General features: G+C 43.9%; 1 protein-coding gene across 1 annotated transcript in view; it reads left to right on the plus strand.

Moving 5' to 3' along the window:
- The window catches only part of Tcp11l2 (t-complex 11 like 2), a 35795-nt gene extending 14408 nt beyond the window's left edge, over window positions 1–21387 (plus strand). Inside the window, exons 6-10 of the mRNA XM_052752920.1 lie at window positions 1379–1515; window positions 11626–11807; window positions 11987–12168; window positions 15280–15452; window positions 20352–21387. Coding sequence (XP_052608880.1) covers window positions 1379–1515; window positions 11626–11807; window positions 11987–12168; window positions 15280–15452; window positions 20352–20596 — 919 coding nt within the window. The 3' untranslated portion in view covers window positions 20597–21387. The remainder of the gene's footprint in view (window positions 1–1378; window positions 1516–11625; window positions 11808–11986; window positions 12169–15279; window positions 15453–20351) is intronic.
- Window positions 21388–23740: the final 2353 nt, after the last annotated feature.

The following is a 23740-nucleotide window of genomic DNA, read 5'->3' on the forward strand; positions in this document are numbered from 1 at the left end:
AAAAAAAAAATGGGGGTTTTTAGTTAGCTTATAAAGAAGTGGGTTTTTGTATGGATTTTTTTCATATATCTTTTGTTTTTGTTATACACCCCCTCCCCCATTCCTGACTAAACCTTTTCACACATCATATCTCCCCCTCGTCAACTTTCATATTCTATATATTTTACTGTCTCCTGTGTCTTGACCTTTACAGACACTTTACAACACAGACATACAACTCTCAGAAGTCTAAGCTGGGGTCCTCACATGAGAGAAAACATGGAAGTCTGTCTTTCTAGGTCTCAGTCACTTCACTCAATAGAATGTTTTCCAGTTCCATGCATTTTTCCATTTTCCTGTACATTTCATAATTCTGGTTTTTAACATTTGATAAAATACTATAGTATAAATCAGTGTTTCTCAATCTCTGGGTCAAACTCCCTTTTTCACAGGGGTCACGTAAGACCATCAGAAAACACAGATGTTTACATTGATTCTTTGGGGGCGGGTGTTTGTTTTTGACAAGGTTTCTCTGTGTAGCCCTGGCTGTCCTTGAACTTACTCTGTAGACCAGGCTGGTCAGAAACTCAGAGATCCTCCAATCTCTGCCTCCCGAGTGCTGGGATTAAAGACATGCACCACCACTGTCCACCTACATTATGATTCATAACAGCAAAATTACAGTTATGAAGTAGCAAAGAAAATAATTTTATGGTTGGAGGTGACCAAAACATGGAGAGCTGTATTAAAGGGCCACAGCACTAGGAGTGTTGACAACCACTGGGCTAAGTGGACTGTATTTTCATCCACCCATCAGTTGATAGATAACCAGGCTGTCCATTTCCTGGCTATTATGAAAAGAGCAGTGATGAACACGATTGCTTCCTGAACTTCTGTTTCCATTATCTCACTACTGTTCATGACACACTTCCAAAGGGATGTCCTCTCTTTTGGTCATGAAAAGCTGAGGCATAAGGACACCGAGGAAATGTGCATGAGCATAGGCCTGGTGAGTGGAAAAGCTGAATTTGAGCCGGGCTGCTTTCTCCTCAATGCCTCACCTTCTGTCCTTTGATTTACATAGATGCTTTCCTTCCTTCCTTGGAAGTGGAATCCTATGCACTGTGTTCAGGCTCCTTGAAGTTACAGCAGGCTGTGGGGGATGGGCTGCTGGTGTACAAATACTGTCTCAGTAGGTGATTTTGCAATGTGTGGAGGAGACCTGTGGAATACACGTATATAACTTCCTTGAAAAATGACCCTGGGGAATGACTGTTAGTGCCTCAGCACCATTTTCAAGAGGTTTATCCTATCCAGCCTGTGACACATAGGTAGTAGTTCTCAGTTTCAACTGAACTTCTTAACTAACAACTTCTCATTTCAATTCTGAAATTTTTAGACAAATATTCCGTGTTTTGGACCTCATGAGACTGGACATGACGAATTTTGTCATTAGGAATATTAGACCTTACATTCAGCGTGATTTGGTGGAGTATGAGAGAAACAAATTTCAGGAAATTTTGGAAGAAACTCCAAGTATGTATAATACAGTGTGTGCTTATGTCAAAATTGGGTCAAAATATGGCACTGTAACTTTTGCCTGTTTGTGTTGTGTTAATGTTAAAATGTTTTAAGCCTCTTAAAAGTTGAAATCACAGACTTATGGTTATTTTTGTTTAGTCCCAGGAGCTGTGCTGAGCACCTTTTAATTTTTCCATTTACTTATTCCATAAAGGTTTATTGAGCATCTGCTGTATCTTATTGGGAAGGTGCTGTGGTATGACAATAGACAAAACAGTATGAAGTTGTACTCTCCAAGGAGCTGACATTCTAGTAGGCATAACAAACAAGCGTAGACTATCACATGGATTATTCGGGAACAAACAGTGGAAGGACAGGAATGAGGGTGGAGGCCATCTGTAGGAGGAATGAGGCAAGGCTTCTTTAGTAAGTAACATTTGAGCAGAGTTTGCTAAGAACTCTGGGAAAATGCTAGGTGGTAGTGGTGCACGCCTTTAATCCCAGCACTCAGGAAGCAGAGCCAAGCGGATCTCTGTGAGTTTGCGGCCAGCCTGGTCTATAGAGTGAGATCCAGGACAGGCACCAAAACTACAGAGAAGCCCTGTCTCGAAGAAACAACAACAACAAAACAACTCTGGAAGAGCACGCACAGGTGTGAAGGAAAGGGGGCTCAAGGACAGCCCTGAAGAGACATTGGCTTTGGTTTGACATGGCCAAGGTAGATGTGCCTGAGGGAAATCGGCAAGGAAGAATGGGGCCGTTGGTGGAGAGGGAAACAAAGGCAGATCGTGTGATAAGATTTAGAGCAGTCCAGTTTTAATGAAGAGTCTTGAGCAGGGAAGCAGCGTGTGGTTGTTACTTTCATGGATATAAACATCAGCATGTTTATAATATATAAAGCGATAGAAGTAGAGAGTTAACACTTAAAAAGTGTTTAGCACATTCTAACTAATTTGCTTACATAACTAATTTAACATTACAAATATATGAAATTGCCTCCTGTAGCTGGAGAGTTTTCTATCCGGGTCCTGCCAAACTCCGGCAGTCCGACAGCCCACTTATAAAATAAACACACAGATGCTTATATTATTTAAACTGTTTGGCCTAATGGCTCAGGCTTCTTGTTAACTGTTCTTAAATCTTAAATTAACCCATTTCTATAAATCTATACCTTGCCACGTGACTCGTGGCTTACCAGCATCTTCACATGCTGCTTGTCATGGCGAAGGCTGGCAGTGTCTCTCTCCTCAGCCTTCCACTTCCCAGAATTCTCCTCTCTTTGTCCCGCCTATACTTTCTGCCTGGCTACTGGCCAATCAGTATTTTATTTATACAGAGTGATATCCACAGCAGCCTCCCACTTTATAAATGGGGAAACTGAGGCATAGAAAGGTTAAGTCATTTGCTTCTATATCACAGCTTATAAAGTATGCAGCTAGACTCACCCAGGCAGACTCACACAGTCCGTGCACTTATTCTTACTGAATGGGATAAGACAGCCTTAGGGAGTAAGTTGGCTGCTGAGGGGATGGCCTGGGACAGTTTAGCATCTAGAGGTGACATCGGGAGCATCAACAATGGAGACTTGAGGGTAGCCAGGGAAGTAGGGTTCCTACAGTGTGGTTAGGGGAAACATGAGTGGATGTGACAGAACCTTCTAAGTGATCAAGAGGGATGAAGCCAAGACTTGACCACTGGATTTGACTAGCGAGGATTATTGATAACAGTGATGGGAGCAGTTTTAGTAGGTTTAATGACTGCAGAGGGGGCAGAGAAGGATGGAATCAAGTGAACACTCCCTCCATCAATCAAGTGTCCAATGAGCTGGGTCCTGGTACCCTTCACTTTTCCAGTGGAGAGCTTGAGGTGCCATGGCAGCTAGCAGGTAGCAGCTAGCAGGTGGCTGTGTTGATTGGGACTTTATTAGCTGTGGTCTGAGCCTACCTCCCCTCTGGCCCACCTTTAACAGACTGAGCTTTTCCATCACAATGATAACACAGTAGCACTATGTAAACTGGGCACAATGGACGCTGCTTTTAAATGGGCCCCTACGCACTGGAGCACACCCAGGGGAGCACATAGATTGTGGAAGCCACGTGAGGAATGGTCATAAATTTAGGTATGTTCTGCTGGGTAACAAGCTCATAACACCACATTCTCCTTTGAGAGCAATTTAGAGACCTTTCTTAAGCTCTGTGGGGCAAATTAAGATCTTTACAAGGAAATAGTAGACGGGTGGTTAGATCTTCTGATAGTTGGACCTGTGTGAATTTTGGGACAGACCTCTCTCTATTGCTGGTGGTGACGCTGTGACCTTTGTCAAACTCATTCCTTGATTGGTTCATTCAGGTCTCCCTGAAATCCAGAGGTTGGCGGTGTCATTGCCCTCTATTTACATATGGGGAAACTGAGGCTAAGTTACAGGCCCTGATGAGGTCAGTAGCTGGAGAGCCTGGCCACTCAGATGTTCTCTGCCTTAGAGCATGTGCCAATTTTTTTTTCTTTTCTGTCAGTTTTTTGGGACATGGTTTCTCTGTGTAGCCCTAGCTGTCCTTGAACTCACTCTAGACCAGGCTGGCCTCGAACTCAGAGATCCCCCTGCCTCTGCCTCCAGAGTGCTAGGATTAGAGGTGTGTGCCACCATGCCCAGCAAGCATGTGCCTTTTAACACTTGGAGCCCTGCTTCTCCTAGAACAAGATACTGACTCTCAGTGGCACACATTGCAAAGGGTTCTATGATGTTACCTGGTGGGTGGGACTAGATGATTGTGGTAATATATTGTGTACTCTAGTAAATTACCTGAGGATCAGAGGACAGAGCCAGCCACTAGATTAGACATAAAGGCCAGACAGTGGTGGCACACACCCTTAATCCCACCACTCGGAGGTGGAGAGCATCTGGATCTCTGTGAGTTCAAGGCCACACTGGAAACAGAGCCAGGCAGTGGTGGCACACACCTTTAATCCCAGAAAGTGACATGCTGGGCAGAGAAAGGTATATAAGGTGTGAGGCGATAGGAAAAAGTTCAGTTCAGCTGAGACCCTTTAGGGTAAAGACTCAGAGGATTTCAGTCAGAGGATTCGTGGAGCAGGTGAGGTAATAGGTAGTGACTGTGGCCTGTTCTGCTTCTCTGATCTGTCAGTTTTCACCCTGATATCTGGCTCCAGGTTTTTTATTATAATACCGTTTAATATTCGAACAGCAGATGATCACTAGAGACTCTTTAGTAATAAAGTTCTGTGACTTCAAGGATTCTATTTTAGCTCCAATGGGAAAGGGGTTGGGGGCAGGGGAAGTCCTTTAATCTGAAGCCTGAACTTGACTGTGTTCTCAGCACGGGCTTCCTGGGACTCAGTGGGATCATGTGTACCTGTGTGTGTGAATATACGCATTTAAATGCAGTCAGGCCTTCAATCCAGGCAGCTGCAAATCTTGGGCAAACTCCTTCATACATAGTTGAATCTAGCTTTGTTTATCTCAAATTATTTGCTTATTTTTCACCTTTCATGTTGACTTGGCTCTTTCCCACAGACTTAAGAATACAGCAAAGTCAGCTATGCTTAGAGTTCATTTTTGCCTAGCTAGAGAAATCAAGAGTACAGGAAACAGAGTATAGGTCAGTTGTTAATTATATCCCTAGTCACTCTGCCAAAAATTGGTCCCTGCCCTAATATCAAAATAAGTCTTAAAAAAAAAACCCAAACCATTAAGATCTGGGTGTTGATAGCACAAGCCTTGAATCCCAGCACGAAAGACAGCAACCAAAACAACAGACAAACACTGAAACAGAAGGAGGAGGAGGAGGCGGCACTGGTGCTCTGCACTGACCTCAGAGAGTGGTGCCCAGTAAGGAGCAGTGCTGGTGGAAGCCGGCTCTCCCAAGTCCAAGTCCAAACTTATCTGCGACTCTTTCATCTCTTGCTTTGTGTTTTTGCCCTTTTGCGATATATTAGCTGGTTGTGTTACAAGCAACAGAAGCCAACTCTAGCCAGCACAGAAAAAACAAGTGAAGAGAAGGATGCGGAGTTCTCAGACTAGAAAGAGCAGCTAACATTCACAAGGACATATCAAGGAAAGCCAGACTGTGTTGGCAGACAGACAAGGGCCTAAACACTGGTAACATTGAGACCCCAAAAGGAGCCCAATGGGCATAGAGTTAGCTGAGCCAACCTCTCATTAGGGAGGCTGGGCCTCTTAATTGATAATTTTAAAAGAAGCCATGAAATAAGGGAACATGGCAGAACAAAAAGAATATATGTCATGGATAAGGAGACGTTTTTCTAAAGGAAAGTTGGAGTGACTAAAGGTCACTGTATGACACTGCATGTTCTTGTGTTTCTGCCTCCTAAGAGCTTGGGCCGTGTTTACTCATCTGTGACTCCCCAGCACTTGGTACAGTACCCATCACATAGAAGGTCATCAGTAGCTGGATGGTGGTGGCGCACACCTTTAATCCCAGCACTCAGGAGGCAGAGGCAGGCGGATCTCTGTGAGTTCGAGGCCAGCCTGGTCTACATGGCAAGTTCTAGCCACCCAGGGCTGCACAGAGAAACCCTGTCTTGCATAACCAAAAAAAAAGAAAAAAAAGAACCCCCCCACACAAACAGGTCACCAGTGGTTACTATTGAATATATGAGCAAATGGAGACACTCTTACTAGTTTCCCCCAGACTTAGGAAGGTTACAGGGTACCTCACCTGTTGACCTTACTTTTGGGGCCACATGAAGCAGTCAGTGTACCATTTTGGGGAGTGAAATCTCAGCATACAGCTGAGAGAAATGCTGGTGTTGCACTGTAAAGCCTTCTGCTTTCCTGATTCTCTGCAGTTCTGAATGTGTGCTCACATGACCTGTGGTCCTTGAACACCCTACCTTAGACTGACGAAGTCACCAACTCCAGGAGCTGGGGGCTGTGCTCAGGATGGTTGTTTTTAAAGTCCCTGGATGATTCTAAAGGCAGCTGGAGTTGGGATCCACCAAGCCACACTGTTGCTTTAGTTGGTGATAACTAACTGGGCTTTAACTATGCCAGTTGTGATGATTAAACATACAATGTAAATGCTGATTAACTGTCACATGGTATATCTCCCTGGATTTCCACTCCACGCTCTCTGTTGGACATCTTTTAAATAAAAGACCTTTTCCATCTTTATACACAGAGCTAGCAAACCAAACAAAGTAATTTCCCCTGAGAAGAACCAGAGCTTAGATTCGGGGGGTGGTGTGGCCTTAGTGTAGCAAACAGCGCCAGTCATAGGTTACCCTGTTGAAGTACCCCACTCCACGGAAGAGCTGCAGTCTGGTCTTTCTTTCTTTCTTCCCTTGTTGTTGTTTTTGAATCTGCACCTGTACTCGGTTTGCTCCTCTTGGCAGTTGCTGCCCTATAACATCTACCGAATGGATGCTTTGATGAAAGCTGTGATACAAAAAGCAGTTTGCTTCTAGTGGGAAATCTTAGAACTGGGTCTAATGTAAAACAAAGTGAATTTTGCCCTAAGGCTAACAGTGCAGTAGAAAAATTGCCTCTAAACCTAAAGCCTCTGGACTAGTCATCTGTGGGATTTCATTTGGTTTATGATGTAGGAGATAGGGAATTCAGGGTTAGTCGACATCTGTGAACAAAAGGTAAATGGATACTAATTGTTCTCTAAAGCAGTGCTCTTCATCGGGTAGTCTGCCGGGCCCCCATTGAATCCTGACTAGGGACTTTTGACTGTCCTATTTTGATGGTGGGGGTCATGGTATTCTACTGGAATCTAGCAGGCAGAGAGGTCAGGAGTGCCACTAAACATCCCAGAGTGGACAGGACAGTGCCTCACAGCAAACGGTTATATAGCCTCAAATGCCAGTGTTGTGGAAGCTGAGATACCCTGTCTTAGGTCAAGAGTGGAAATGAATCTGTCTCATGATGAGCTAAAGGGATTTCCTTGTGCTTTAAGAGAGCTGGGTCTCCAGTAAACAAGAAAATCTGGTGGCAGCCCCTTGGGATGGTTTCTTGTCTGAGGCCATCTTGTGCTCTTCACACCAGCATCTGTTGTCTGGCCTAGTCAGCTCCACTGAAGAGGTGGTGCTTGCTAAGACACTTGTAGACAGCAGTAAGTTCCATATGAGATGCAGGTTCAGGGACACTCTCTCCTATCATCACCACTTCCTTCTCTCATCCTTCCTTCTGGAACAGTCCTTGCCTGACACTAAGGATTGTGCTGGCTAACTGGATTTTCTGTTCTGTCATATTTCTTACATAGCATTCCTGTGGAGAGTTGAGTTTTCTTTAAGGGGATCTGCTGAGATTACACTTTCTCTAGCAAAAGCCCTAATTGGTACGTAAAAACAAATCCACATTCTTTATGCCTGTGCGATCATGCTGTCTGAGGTAACTTCAGCATCAGCTCACACAGCTGATCTATGACAGAGAAATGAGTTCAGACCTCCTGTGCTTCAAATACCAAATCTAGTGCAAGTAGAGACAATCTACCCCACTCCCTGAGGTGTCTGTGTAGCTGAATGAGTGAACATCACAATTGCTAACCCTTATTAGACATTTCCTACTTGCTAGAATGAGTCTCAGAGAATTGCATGTATTCATTTCTTGAATTCTTACCCCAGCTGCAGGAAGGGACTGCTGTTCTCTATGTCCAGTTTACAGATGTGGACATGGAATAGAAGGTGTGGCGTTGTATTAAGTAAGTTAGCCAAGGCACAGTGCTAACGAGTGAAATCAGGCCGACTTTAGCAGCATCTTGCTCAGAAGCCATGCTCCCAAGCAGTTCACTGGCCACTTACCCGGCAGGGGAGAGTGTGATACACAAGTTCTGAATCATGCCTCGATTGCTTTGGTGTTAGGCTTCCCTTAACTGAGATTTATTAATCTGCAATGCAGATTTGACTCGACAGTCATGTTTCTTCACTCCCTGTGTGTTGGGAGCAGGCTGTTATAGCTCAGCCCCTCTACTGGAGATGACGTTTGTTCTCACCAAATCATTTGCAAGGAAGAAGGTGCCTCTCTGCTTGCCTGTGTCCTGTTTGGAATTTTAGAAACAGGCTGTAATGTGTATGGATGGCACTGAGTAGGGAGTCATTCACTACTTACTGGGATTGCAGGTGCCACCACCATGCCTTGTCTCTTGAGAACTTTCTTCTTGGCTTTCAGACACCCATCTTCTTTTTAAAAGTAATATTTTTATTTTATGTGTATGGTGTTTTGCCTGCTTCTATGTCTGTGCACCACATACTTACCTAGTGCTCATGGAGTCCAGAAGAGGGTGTCTGATGCCCCTGGAACTGGAGTTAAAGATAGTTGTGAACTGCTGTGTCGACGCTGAGAATTGAACTCAGGTCCTCTAGAGGAACAAACAGTGCTCTTTCAAATGCTGGAACATCTCTCCAGACCCTCAGATACCCTTCTTGCTTCTTACGTGTCTGAATTTCAGTGTGTACATGTGGAGAGAGAGAGTGAGCTGATTTGGGTCTCTGAGAAAGGCATGGCACTGTCGGAGGACTCTGCCCCTGTGACCACATCTCACTTGATTAACTTCCTAGAGGCTTCAACTCGAAGTCCATACCCTGGAATTTGAGTTAGGCTTCAAAATACAACATTTGGAGGAGAATCAAGATTCAGACATTCAATCTGTATTCATGACTTGCTTGATTCACTCGATCCATGGTTGCCAGAGAGTAGGCTTAGGGTAGGAAGGCAGCTATTCAGAGGTAACATGAGGGAAATTGCTCTCTCTCTCTCTCTCTCTCTCTCTCTCTCTCTCTCTCTCTCTCTCTCTCTCTCTCTCTCTCTCTCTCTCTCCCTGGGTTTTTTGTGTGTGTGTGTGTGTGTGTGTGTGTAAATGGAATGAGTCAGCCCTGATTGTAAATATTAAATCACTTCTATAATGTGTTGCCTGGAGGTGTACACACACATAAAGAATGCATTAAAAACTGATGAAATCCGAATAAAGCCTACATCTCAGTTAGTGCTGTTGTGCTGAAGTCATCTTTGTTTCCTGGTTTTGACAGGATGCTGTGGTTATTTACGATGTTGCTTGCCATGGTGGCAGCTAGGTGAAGAGCTTGCAGATATCCTATGCTGGTGTGCTGGTTTGCTGGTTTTTCACGGCTTGAACTATTTAAAAATTAAAAAGTTGTGAGGTTATTTTGAAAGCTTCCCCCTACCAGGAGAAATAAACTATGAATAGTGACAGCATGGATACATTCAGAAACGTGCTAGGTACTAGATAATTCCATTTACAGGGGACTATAGGAGGCAAAAGTAGCCCCCGAAGTCAGTAGTTGAGAGCAGAGTGCAGTGACTGAGAGGGAGATGAGAGAACTTCTTGGGGTGATGGGAATCGTTTTCATCTGGTTTGGGATAGTTGTTGCACAGATCATAAATGGTCAAAACTGACCAAAGTGAGCACTTTACAGTGGGGCATTTTACTTTATGAAACCGTATGTCCATGTACATATATGCATTTCTAGGTGTGGGAAACAAAACGATTCTAAAAGCAAAGGTAAGGAAGTCCTGGGCACCTTTGCTTCCTAAGCATCTTCGCCTTGTCTGCAGCTGTGACAGTCTCCACACCTGTGTCCTGATGATGGCCACTGTGTGCAGCGCTGCTGCCACCCCGTCTCTCCATCCCTCCCACCTGCTCTTTCCCACGAGGAAATCCAAAGCAGGGGAGGATGAGGCTCAGAGAGAGAGGGCTGGGGCCCTTCTGGGGTGCAGATGGAAATGATGACCATGAGGAAGATGTCTAGGGGGACTGGAGAGTGACAGATGGAGACAGGCTAGTTGTCCTGGGAAGTGTGTTTAAGGGACAGGAAGAGAAACCCAGGTGTGATTCATGATATTATTCAAGGAGACCGGGGATAAGAAATCACAGACAGAAAAAAAAGAGAGAGGGTTCCAGGGGGTGTCCTCAGATGAGCCGCTGTCAGAGTAGACTGAAGAGCTAGAAGACAGCTGGTAGCGTTCAGAAAGTTAGGGGAAGACTGTATGTTGTTCGTCCTCTAGTCTGTCCTTTGTATCTCAGGATATGGCACAACCATTCATTCTGCAGTCCTCACAGGGATATGGGAGTAATCCTACAAGCCTTTCATCCTTTTTACATTTAAGTGGTCCTCAAGACCCATGGACACTGCTTCTAAATAATAGTGTTTCTCCTTTCCCATGATTCCTCTCTATTTTCTTTTTTTTTGGTTTTTTTGAAACAGGGTTTCTCTGTGTAGCTTTGGAGCCTTTCCTAGAACTCACTCTGTAGCCCAGGCTGGCCTCGAACTCACAGAGATCCGCCTGCCTCTGCCTCCCGAGTGCTGGGATTAAAGGCGTGCACCACCACCGCCCGGCTGATTCCTCTCTATTTTCAATGTCCTTGTCCATTCACACTCTCGATTGGACTACAACAGCCTGCAATCCTCTCGTTTACCCAGCCTTCCTCTCAGTGAGTTTTCTAACAGTTCTATCTGATTATATCAGTTCCATGTTGAAAAGAGCTGTGCAAAGAGTCTTTATTTCCCATAGCTGATGTTTGTAACCGAAATCTAATGAGAGAATGAAAATTATTCAGGAATGTGGGAATGTAAACATGCACGTGGATCTAGGCAAAGATATAGCTCTAATTAGACACTCAAATCGGCTTAGCACCCCAAAGGGTTTAATATGTTGAGTCCAAACTCAAGGTCATCTGTGAGCAAGTTTGGGGCAAGCTGGTTTCCAACTGCCAAACCAATGCCTTCAGGGGCTGTTCTTCTCTTCACTAGCCCCTTAAGGACCAGCAATACATATATGATGGGCAACTTCCAGAATGTGCCGTACGCTGCCATTTTAACATCTTTATGTGGGCATTCTCCTTGCTAGCATGCCAGGCAGCCTTTTCTTCTCTCTGCTTCAGGTGTCACTTGGAAGTTCTTTCTCTGAGCACCCTCGAGTAATCCTTGTTCTCTCCTGCTCCTCTAGCGTTCACTGTACCCTATGAGAAGCAGTAGTTATTTATAAATATGTCTCCCCATATGGACTCGGGCTTGGCTGTGTTGTTTCATTCATGCCTGGGACCTACCCAGAATCTGTCATGTAGAATATATAAACAAAAGGACTGACCTACTAAAGAGTAACTGTATGGCTTCTTTTGCCCTTAGATGCCCTTAGTCAAACTACGGAATGGCTGAAAGAGTCAATGGATGAAGAATTCCTTTCTGAGACTGCTGTAGCTCCCGGAGCTGAACAGAGTTCCACCCCAAGCCTAAGCCCTCTGTTGGTGCTGAATAATTGTTACTTGAAACTACTTCAGTGGGATTATCAGACAAAGGTCTTACCAGAGGTGCGTGGTTTTTCCTCCACCAGGATGTCCAGCATTTTAATTCTTGGGTTTTGACCCTGAATCAGATGGCCTGTCTGTGTTGCATATGATATGAGAATGTGGATATGACATTGCTTGTTTTACATGTTCATGGCATTGTGCTTCCCTTTCTATTTTTACATTTTAAATCAATATGCTAGACACTGGTGACAGATGGGACACGACTTCAGGAGCTGACAGAGAAGCTGAATCAATTGAAAATGATTGCCTGCTTGTCCCTAATTACCAACAACATGGTGGGTGCTGTCACAGAAGGCCTGCCCGAGCTTGCAAACAGGCTCAAACGGATCTCAGCTGTTCTACTTGAAGGCATGAATAAAGAGTAAGTTCTTCATGCATGTATCTGCTCCCTCACATATGAAGGTTCTACATGTGTATACATGGCCTCATACGTAACCTTGGCCATGAGGCTGCAACAGTCACTACTGGCTTTAAAGTTTCTCACCTTCTTTCTACGGTGTTTTTTTAGCACCTCAAAAGTTCTAGCTGTCCTTTCATGGGACGGCAGAGGTGTGTCCCATGACACATGCCAGGATGCGTGATGGTGCTGAGGAAAAGCAAAAGCAGGAATCCCTGGAACTACTTTGTCAAAGCGGACTTCTCAGATCGGATGGGGTCTACTCTATCCTTCCTCTCTCATGAGATAATAACTGACTTGAATGGTTTAAAACCTATGAAGGTTTTAAAATAGACACAGTTCTGTCTACTATAAGCCTGATGAAAGTTTTGCTAAATTCACCTCCAGTCTTGCTCTTTCATTGAACGTTAGAATCCCACTTGGATTTCTGCCTTTAGGTCTATCCCATGGAGACACTGTCTTGTTAGTGTTTCTGTGGCTCTCACACAGGTCAGCTCCCCTGCTGCTCTGCCTCTTGGTGTTTTTAGGCCTTTGTCCTCTGTTCTGCCACTGAAGGGACATGCACTTGTCTTCCTCTGTTAGAAAGAACATGAACCGTGTGATAAAATCTAGAGTAGGAATCTTAAGTGGCTTGGGATCCATACTTCTCATTTTGGGCTGAAACTCAGAGGAGAGGGTTTGTTTTGGGCTGTGTGGGGGGAAATGGGCAAACTAAGCCTCAGCTTGTCTTATTGTCTCAGGCCTACCCTTTCTCCTGACCGATACCTTACTACTGCCACACACCTTAGTTCGTATTTCAGGACCCAAGATCCACACAGAAGCAGTATCTTCCTGTGTCCTTGCATTTGGTCTGTCTCTGCATCTCTTCGCACTGGGAACTGTTGCTTTCCAGAAATGTTTACTGAGCACCCAGTGCTGCCAAGTGTTAATATGAAGCCAATAGAAACAACACGTAGAAACTAAGAGGACAAGCTTTCAGATCAGGTGACCAGGTCACACTGAGCTCTGTAATTGCCTTGTCACGTACGACTGAAAAGTTTCTGAGCCTTATTTTCTCATGTGGAAAGAGAATAATAGAGGCTAGGAAGCCCTACTATTGTTATAATGATGTGTATATAATAATATGTAATATAATAATGACTCAGTGGGTAAAGTGCTTGATCTGCAGTGAGGGCCTGAGCTTGGATCCTGCAGCACCCATGCGAAAGTCAAGCATGGAGGAGTGTCTGTAATCCTGGCTGTACAGGTCAATAGAGAAACAGATCCTGGGTACTTGCTAGCAAGCCAGTCTATCCAAAATAGCTAGCTCCAGGTTCAGAGTGACCCTATCTCCAGAAATAAGGTGGAGAGTAATAGAGGAAGACACCTGAAGTTTACCTGTGGCCTTGACATGAACACACATGAGTGAGCACACACACCCCCCCCCCCATACACATACACATAGAAAGGAGAATAATCATTTTCCCTACTTTGGAACTGTGAGAATAAAAGATGATTAATAAGAGAATCTTTGCACAGGTGTCTGGCACACAGTGTATGTTAGTCATTAATAACTGTTTTGGTGTTCAGAGATCCTCCTTATAACTTTATTTCACTGTTTACTGGCTGTTTCACATAATATGGAAACATTCCTTTATAGGAAATGAATACATTTGCTGCCCAAGTACGCATGTTATAGATGGAGTAACAGCATTTGTAATGTAAAAGAAGTAGATGACCTCAAGTCACTGGTGGGCCTCATGTCATATGGTTTGGTGACATGTCACACAGACAGGCAAGGTTTTGCCTTTATTGTGAATAGGAAGCCTTGACCCATATTAAAATTTAATTTTTTCCTTTAGTCTACGAACTTTCTGACTAAAAGCAGGAGAAAGCTAAAATGCTGCTCTATAGTGGATTAAAACTTTTCAGAAGGAAAAGATTTTATTAAAACAGTCTACCCTTGGGTTATAGAACCCCAGAGGTAGGTCCAGTGTGAGTATACAGCAGATTCCAGTTAAGGCAGAACAGCAGTGATGATATACCACTTCCATGCTTTTCTCACTAAGTGTCTACTGTTCACTTGACATCCTGCTAAAAGTCGGATGTCACTCGGGCATAGAGCCAGTCCAGTGGTGGAGCCTGGATTTGAACCAAGGTCTCCCACATCAGACTTAAGTCCTGATTTACTCTATTGTGCTACCTTCTGTCACTAGGTCATATTTCTCACAGTGATACGTAAGAACCTTTTCTATACATTGAGATACCATTTTTCAATTATTATTTAATAGTGCAGATCTAAAAACACCCTAATTCTCTTTATTGATTAAATAACTTACTCCTTAATTACTGTTTAATGTCTAGACTGTGTTTGGGATTATTTGTTAATTACTGGAAAGTAGTAATAGGGAGTTAACTGCCTTTGGTCATGATCAGTCTAGAATTTCAGGTAATTTGGTCTCTCAATATTTTTGTTGTTTTGACTAGTGTTATAGATAAACTGCTGTAGGCACAGAAAAATTAATTTTTTTCTACTCAACTTCATGAGCTCATTAAAAAATATCTATGAGATGGTTAAAAGCACTTGGCTGCTTGGGTTCAGTTCCCAGCACCTACCTGGCAGCTCACAACTGTCTATAACTCTAGTTCCGGAGGATCTGATGACCTTTCCTGGGCTCCATAGGAACTAGGCATCTATATGGTGTACATATGTGCATGCAGGTGAAATATTCATATGTAAGATAAAGCTTTCAAAATGTATATGAATAAATCCACTCATATCAGTGGGTTTAAGAAGTAAATGGATATTTTCCGTCCCCTTTGCTAAACTTGTGAAAATGGGGTTTTACATGTATACATTTGCTTTTCTGTCAGACATGGGGTACACAATTACATGGTTTTTAGCACTTAAAAACCTATTATGTGAGAGCAATGGTAGTTGGGAGAGGCACTGTTTTCTGTTCAGTCTATCAAAACAATTCGTATTGCTGTAAGAGAAAATTGGCATGCATCTGTAGTAAGTATATTTAAAAACAAAATAAAAAGATTCCTGAAGACCCAGACTTGGCCTGATGCAGTTTGCTCTGTGTTTTCTAGGACCTTTAATTTGAAGGAAGCCCTGAATTCTATTGGTGTTCAGACTTGTGCTGAAGTTAATAAGGCCCTGAAAGAGAGAGGCTCGCCCACTTTAAATGCTGAGGTCCAAGCTAATCTTGTCGGTCAGTTTTCAAGCCTTGAAGAGAAGGGCAATCCTGTCTGCACCTTGATGGGTGAGTTCTCTTTAGTTTTAAACCAGTTTCTGCTTCAGTTTCAATTTGCTTTGACCTGCAGTATCTGACAGTGTTTACCTGTCAGTCACATCTTAGTGTTAAACGCAGTACTAATTCAGCAATTCAAATTTTGGATTTTCAGATTAGGGATGTGTAACCCATCACATCCATTCCAGTGTTCTAGAACAAAACAAACAAAATGCCCAGCAACATCAAAAACACCTGTGATACACCTTGAATTTTGGGCAAAAGATACTGCCTTACTATTGCTGTGTGGGAATACCATGACCAAAAGCAGCTTGGGGAGGAAAGGGTTTATTTCACTCACAGTTTGTCATCAGAGGCAGCAAGAGCAGGAACCTAGACGCAGAGGCTGTGGAGGACTACCTTATGGGCTTGCTCACATGGCTTGTTCAGCCTGCTTTTTTCTAGACCCCAGGACCACCAGCATGGGCTGGCCCCACGCAATGGTCTAGGCCCTCCCTCATGGATCCCTAATTAAGAAAATGCGGCCAGGTGTTGGTGGCGCACACCTTTAATCCCAGCACTCGGGAGACAGAGGCAGGTGGATCTCTGTGAGTTCGAGGCCAGCCTGGGCTACAGAGTGAGTTCCAGGAAAAAGGCTCCAAAGCTACACAGAGAAACCCTGTCTTGAAAAACCAAAACAGAAAAGGAAAATGCTCAGCCGGCTTGCCTACAGCCTGACCTTACAGAGGCATTTTCTCAGTGGAGGCTCCCTCCTCTCTGATGACTTTAGCTGTGCTAAGTTGACAGAAACTGGTCGGCACAGATACTGAACTTGTACTTTGGGAGGACAGATATTAAAAGTATAAAGAAAATTGATGTTTTCATAGGTCTCCCTCCCTTCTCTGTTGAGCAGCTGTCATAACTACCCAGCCAGTGGACTTTATGGAGACAGTGTGGCGCTGTGGGAATGCTGGGTGAATGTGCGGCTCAAGCCTGCCCTCGGCACACTCGCAGAATGAGGCACTGGTTCTGCCATGAGCACACCTGAGAGAACGGAGATCCCTCCTTGGTCAGAGTTAGAGAGAGAGTGAAGGGCTGGAATTGGGAGGCATCATGGTGGGCTCTCACTGTGCTTGCTGTCAGGCTGGGCTGCAGAATTGGCAGCATGGAGCATGTACTGGGACTCTTGCAGTCACCTGTGACTGGTTAAAGGGGGCAGTTGTTTTCTCCTACGGCCCAGAGGGCCAGGGATGGGCCGGCTGCTGACGGTGCCATGGAGACTTTGGTTCCCCCCATCTCTCAGCACTGCCCCTCTGGCCTGGATGCCTACACACTAAGGTGGCTTGCTCTGCCATTGGCCTCCCATGTTTAAGTCACACAAAGCCAGGAGTCTCACCCCTCTGTTAGCTAGCAGCGGTCCAGCATGGAGTCCCATTGGCTGTAAGTGGCCTAACCTAGGTCAGGTTCTGTCCTTGAATTGGTCTTGGTGATGAGAGCAAAGAACTTAATCTTGAAACGTGTCCTCACTTGTGGGACAGTCTGTGAACCTGAGTGTCAGTGAACATAGAGGAGAACTGTTCCCTACACAAAGCAGGGCACTGTCACCATTGCAGAGGACAAAGGCGGGTGTTTGTAAAATGTGCTCAGTTGCTGCAGGGCTGAAAAGTACAGCCTAGGAGGAGGAAGAGAGGACATTCTGGGATTAATCCATAAGCTTCCCAAGTACAGTGTCAGTGCCCTAACAGTGTGGCACATTTTATTATGGATTCGGGGGCTCTGCGATGATTTTTCTTATTATTCCTGGGAACATAGGATATTGGAAGTTCAGGCTGCACACACAGCCTACTTAGCTGGTCCAAGGCTTCACCTTGACCCCAGAAAGGATCAGTGCCAGGGTACAGCACTGTGGCAGTAGAGGCTGCTACCAAGAGGAGACAGTTGATAATAATTGGCACAGCCACTTATCACGCCCCTTCCCTTCTACCTACATGCTGAGCTGCTCTGCCCTTTGTTTCCAGAGGAGCAGCTGTAATCAGAGGTTTTGCTCCTCATGCTGCTGGCTCCTCACTGGTGTGCAGACCTCATGAGTACAGGGGATGTTTGCTGTCTGCTGTTTCTCTACATGGGACTGAGTCTAGAGATGGCATTTAATGCATACTATAAAGTGCCCATGGCTAACTAACAAACAGGGTAGTACCCATGACTAACTAACAAACAGGGTAGTGCCCATGGCTAACTAACAAATAGGATAGTGCCCATGGCTAACTAACAAATAGGATAGTGCCCATGCCCAAATAACTAACAGAGGTAGCGTTGGGATTCTTACTTTGCCTATCTGGCTCTAGGGCTCATATTCCTTACTGTGTTTCAGGCAGAGCTGGAGCCCTGAACTCACATGTGTCTGTGCCCTGGATATCAAATGGGAAGGGCAGAGGAGGCAGGAGATGCCTCTTAAAATCTGGTGAAGCAGCTTTTGTTCCCAGCTCTCCCCAGGGCAGCCTTGCCTGTTGTTCTGCACATTGAAAGTATTTTTAATCTTATTCAAAGTATCGTTTCCTTAGCTACTTGAGTGGCTGTCTTGAGTGTCTCTCTTTTGACTCTGGAAGACAAGAACAGCCTTTGGCAGGGACTCCATTTGGCTGCTTCAAACTTAACAAATGCTTCTGTAGTCTTGGCCTAAAAACCTGACTTGTCCAAAGAGGAGGCAGAACTACTTGTTGACATAATAACCATTTTGAAAGGATTTCATTTTTAGGCTTTCTTGTGACAAAGTGCTTGGATTGTGGTGAAGTTAGGCCCAGGTCTGCAAGAGACAGAAAATTCACAGGGTGTTTGCATGATGAGAAACTAGCATAAATGAAGCACTTAGATCTTGGCATACAGAAGGCTGGCCATGGCTCTCCCTGTGCATGGCACCCATGCTCTGCCACCCATGCTCTGCCACCCTGCGTTCTCAGTTGATGTGAGTCTCTTTGCCAAGGGCATTACACCTCTCACCATGCCATAACCCTTTGAAACGATAATTAGTGAATTTTCTTTCAAACCCAAACTTTCCCCCTGCATATATATATACACACAGGTAAAAACTATCTATGGATTATATGTGTATATGCATGCCCATAGCCATTTGCATTTTTGAGAGTTGATTTTCAGTTGCCTCAGTGATACATGAATAATCTCTCCTGTTGAAACATATAGGTAAGAATTATTTTGTCTATGCTTACTTTCTCCAGGCTCCCTTTCTAGGCTTCCATTGTTTTCGGTTTGGTATTTATAAACTTTTTTCATTCCATTTTCATTTTAATTGAGTCAGGATTTATGTGGCATGTGTCAGGCCAGAAATACAAAGATAAAGAGACATAGCCTGCAGACCCCCATACCCCCAAAGAGCTCACTCTCTTAAGACAGGAGAAAGGCACACACTGGCGTATGTGAATCTGTAACAGACAGTCAGAGGACCCACAGAGAGAAGTTACCTTAGACTCAGCACTAAGGGAGATCTGGAGAGATGGGATGGGATAGGAGTTTAGGAAGAGGAAAAATTCTAAGACATGGTATTGGAAATTGTCAAGTGCTGGGGTCAGTTATGGCTAAAGCAGAATTTGTGGGAAACGGTGTTTGAAAATAAGAGTTTGGTTAATGTCAAAAGCCAGGCATACTACCACATACCTGTAAATCCTACCATATGGGATGTGGAGGCAAGAGGATCATAGTTCAGCCACACAGTATGTTTGAGGCAACCCCAGGCTTCATGACCTTGTCTCCAAAGGTGAAAGAGTTTCATTTAATGTCGTAACTGTCTGTGCTCAGTGGACTGTTATCAGTAAGCATTATTTATGAGGGTTTTGTTTCCAAAGCTAGAGTCTTTCGAGCTGCACGTGTAGTCAGTCCGGTTGGCACTACTAATTGTCTGATGTGACTAGGCAAATCTATGCGTGCATTTGCTTGTATCTGGTGGTCACAAGGTGAGATGCAGGGAGGCAGGGAGGGGCGGTGACTGAAGGCAGTGCTGTGGGAACTGCCCTTCCTGAATGCCTCCTGTGCAGAGTGGCTGGATAATTACTTACCAAACCAGGGTGCTGTGCACAGTACTGTTTGTAACTATACCAGAGCAATAGGCATGAACTTCACTGTCCCTGGAAACAGATGTGTGTGGCCAAACTTCCTCTGTATTATGTTGAAATCCCAAGGGTGCTGGGTTTCTAGATTTTTTTCTTATAGAACCAAAAAGTTTGGATTTCAGTGTGAAATCCCTAATTCTAAAATGCTTCTATAAAAACAAAACTCTAAAGAAATATGATGTTTACTAAATTGACAGTGCCAGCTTCAGTAATGATTGTGGATGTTGGGCATGACTTTTGTAAAAAAAAAAAAAAAAAAAAAAAATTCTACCTCACAAAAGCACTGTTTTTTTTTTCCTAATCAACCATCTCTAATTATACATAAGTCACCCCAAAGCTCTATAGAGTTTTACTTATTTATTTCTCACAAGCCTATAGGTCAGTTAAGTAGTTCTTTGGCTTTCTCCAACTCAATTCATGTTTCTGTGGCTTAGGTTGGTAGCCCTTTTATCTTGGCTAGACTCTTCCCAGGAGCTTGGGAGGTGGTTCTTCTAGAAAGCTCTCCCATAGATCTGGGAGAGTTGGGCTTCTCTCTCCAGTCTTGCCTCAGCAGTTTTAGCCTTATTCACATGGTTGATAGTAGGCAGAGTGGAGTCAGTCATGCATGTTGAGGCTTGGGCATGCATCTGGCGTCCTGGCATTTCTTTAACATTGCATTAGCAAAAACAGGTGACAAAGCCAGTTCAGACTTGAGGAATGAAGAAATATTCTGCATCCTAAATGGGAGGAACTGTAACGCCACTTGAGTATAAGCATGGGTAAAAGGGAACCTTACTGTTTATTATTAAAGATACCATTGTTTTTCCTTTAGATAAACGGATCCATTTGTACATGAAAAGCTTACTCTGTCTTTCAAGTAATCCGAAGAGCATGCCTCCCGTGCCAGGGGGCCTTGGTGTCATTCAGCAGGAACTGGAAGTGCTTGGCTGTCAATACGCAAACATCGTGAACCACAACAAGCAGGTGTATGGACCATTTTATGCAAATATATTCCGACAGCTGCTCTTCCGGAATGAAGCTGTGGGGAAGATAGAGACTTCACTTCCAGCTAACTGAAGAACAGCGGGCACTGGAAAAGAGCTGGAGATCAGCACTCGGTACACCGTTTCTGTTAGTGGCATTGTAGATGGGGCACATTCTCAGTGCTGTCTCTAGAGTACTGTTAGACAGAATCTGTGTAATCCCGTCATGTTAGCATCACAGAAGGGCCATATATCCATAGACTCCTTTGTGTATCATTTCCAAGTTCAAGGCAGACATTTCTAAGGAAAAAAAGTAATTTGTAATGAATTATATCACCTATATAATACTGGTGTTTTCTTAAACATTTATATTGAGTATTTCTTTTTTTTTTTTTTTTTTTTTTTTTTTTTTTGGTTTTTCGAGACAGGGTTTCTCTGTGTAGCTTTGCGCCTCTCCTGGAACTCACTTGGTAGCCCAGGCTGGCCTCGAACTCACAGAGATCCGCCTGGCTCTGCCTCCCGAGTGCTGGGATTAAAGGCGTGCGCCACCACCGCCCGGCTTATATTGAGTATTTCTATGTGGCTTGTTCATTCAACCTGAAAGGAGTTGGTTTTTGTTTATATACTTGATTATACTGCAGTTGCCTGTAGGAATATAATGTGCAAACATTTAAAATTACATTGAAAATGAAGGGCATTCTGCTTCATTCTTTTGTTAAGTGGCAAAGGAAATTTGTGTCTCAAGTCTGGATTTAGCCAACTACATTTATTAGGATTTTTAATCATAGTTCTTTGCATGTCTATTTAGTTATTACTTAAATGTTTACTTCTACTTTTGAGGCTTTCCTAACATGGTTGTTTTGTAATAAAAATTTATTAAACAGCTGACATGGTCATCTTTCATTCTTTTGCTGCTAAAACATGCATTGCTTATACTAATTGTGTCCTAAAATGCTAAAAATTATTTCAGGACAATTAGTACCTCTGTTTTCTAACCTCCCTTGGGGGACAGAATGAAATGTTAGGCATTTGTTTTTTTACTCTTTCTGTGTATGTGTGTGTGTGTGTGTGTGTGTGTGTGTGTGTGTTTTCCATTTTAGACAGGATCTCACTCTATAGCCCTGGCTGGCCTGCAATTCAATATGTATACCAGACTGGCTTTGGACTCAGATCTGCTTGTCTCTGCTTCCTTAGTGCTGGGATTAAAGATGCCCTGGGCCCTTTTCTTAGTTAGTCCAGGCTGTGCTGCTTCTCAAAGCCTTACAGACATGGCAGCATGTCTGTTCTTTCAATTAACAACAAGCACCTATGGAGCATCCACTGGCTATCAGAAAGATAGTATTTCTACTGCTGAAGTGAGCACTAAAATTGAACCATACAGATTAGCATAGCCCCACACAAGGAGGATGTGACAATTCCTGAGATGATCCGTGCTTTTAGAGCAAAGTAAGCCAGATTTAGAAAATCCCATGTTTTTCCTCTCAGCAGAATCTGTGTCTGTATTGAAGATATGAAAGGACTATTTAAAGCCGGGTGGGGGTAGTGCATGCCTTTAATCCCAGCACTCGGGAGGCAGAACCAGGCAGATCTCTGAGTTTGAGGCCAGCCTGGTCTACAGAGTGAGATCCAGGACAGGCACCAGAACTACACAGAGAAACCCTGTCTTGGAAAAAAAAAAAAAAAAAAAAAAAAGGATTATTTAATGAAATTAAAGAGGAAGGGAACAGTGGAGGTGAGTGTGGAGAATGACAGAATAATGGGAGCATCAATATGATCAAACTATATTAAATACTATGGATGAAAATGTTATAACATGCCAGGTGTGGTGGTACAGCCTGTATAGTGCCAGCAACTCAGCAGGCGAGGCAGAAGGATCCCAAATACAAAGCTAGCCTAAGCTACAGAAACTGTCTTAAAAAAAAAAAGATCAAAATGAAACCTATTAGTATAATTAATATATGTTTAAAAACTAATTTTGGTTTTTGTTTTCTTTTGAGACAAGTTTCTCTGTGTACCCTGGCTGTCCTAGAACTCCCTCTGTAGACCAGGCTGGCCTCAAACTCAAGAGATCTACCTGCTTCTGCCTCCTGAGTGCTGAGATGGAAGGTGTGTGCCACCACCACCCAGCTAAATAATAAATTTTAAATACTCCAGTCGTGAAAAATAAGGGCTATAAAATAGATGTGATTCATGCTGGTAAAGATCATTGAACTCTCCCATAAGGAGGAAAATTCTTGGACTGAAGGACATATAAGAACGGGCCAAGAACCAACAGGGTTGGAGTGGACACAGCAAACTCTGGCTGAGCAGTGAGTCCAGTGATTAGGAGAAGCAATGAATCTAGAAAACAAAAGACTGAAATGATGAAAGCACAAAGCTGCAGTGTTTCTTGGTGCCATAATCAAGTTTCTTCCTCTTTGTCCTGAAGGGGATCAATATAATCACTGAATGTTTTCACAAGAGAAGACCACAAATAAGACAGCTATTGCAACAAAAATTCCTGTTGGTGGTGATGTCACAGTCTTGTATGTGGTGTGTGTGTGTGTGAATGCACATGCTCACAGGAGCACGTGGTATAAGCAATAAAAACATCTGAGAACAAGGGTTGGGTGGTGGTGGTACATGCCTTTAATCCCAGCACTTAGGAGGCAGAGGCAGGTAGATTTCTGTGAGTTCAAGGCCAGCTTGGTCTACAGAATGAGTTTCAGGACAGGCTCCAAAGCTACACAGGAAATCCTGACTTGAAAAACAAAACAAAACAACAACCTGAGAACAAGTGGTGAAGGAATTGGATGGATACCGGGTATCTCGGATGACCGAGAACCAGCTTAATGTGAAGGATCCGTCTTGGAAAACAGACGGACAGGGACTGAATAGTGTGAATCGCAAGGCATCCAGCCACACTGACAAAACTCTGCGTGCTGCTTTGCCTCACTGAGGTAAAGTCTGAAGTCCCTGACACAACATTCACTTGAGTACAGAGCAAGTACCCGACCCTACGTGGAAATGTGAAACAAGAGAGTAGCTAACTCCTATTCCCAGGGCTCCACTAGAGTCAGGCCCGGGTTCTAACATTTTCCACTCGCTGTTCAGAAAAAGCAGAATGGGACTGAGATCACAACATCCAAGTTTGAACCCACCCCAGAAATTCCATAGCTATATAAGTTCAAGCCATCTTTTAATGTTCATGAACCAGTTACTTACCCTGCCTTCCCACCAGACTACTCGTCTGCCTCAC

The sequence above is a fragment of the Peromyscus californicus genome, unplaced genomic scaffold (assembly GCF_007827085.1).
Source record: "Peromyscus californicus insignis strain IS unplaced genomic scaffold, ASM782708v3 Scaffold_24__1_contigs__length_46423439, whole genome shotgun sequence".
In the NCBI taxonomy this organism is placed as follows: domain Eukaryota; kingdom Metazoa; phylum Chordata; class Mammalia; order Rodentia; family Cricetidae; genus Peromyscus; species Peromyscus californicus.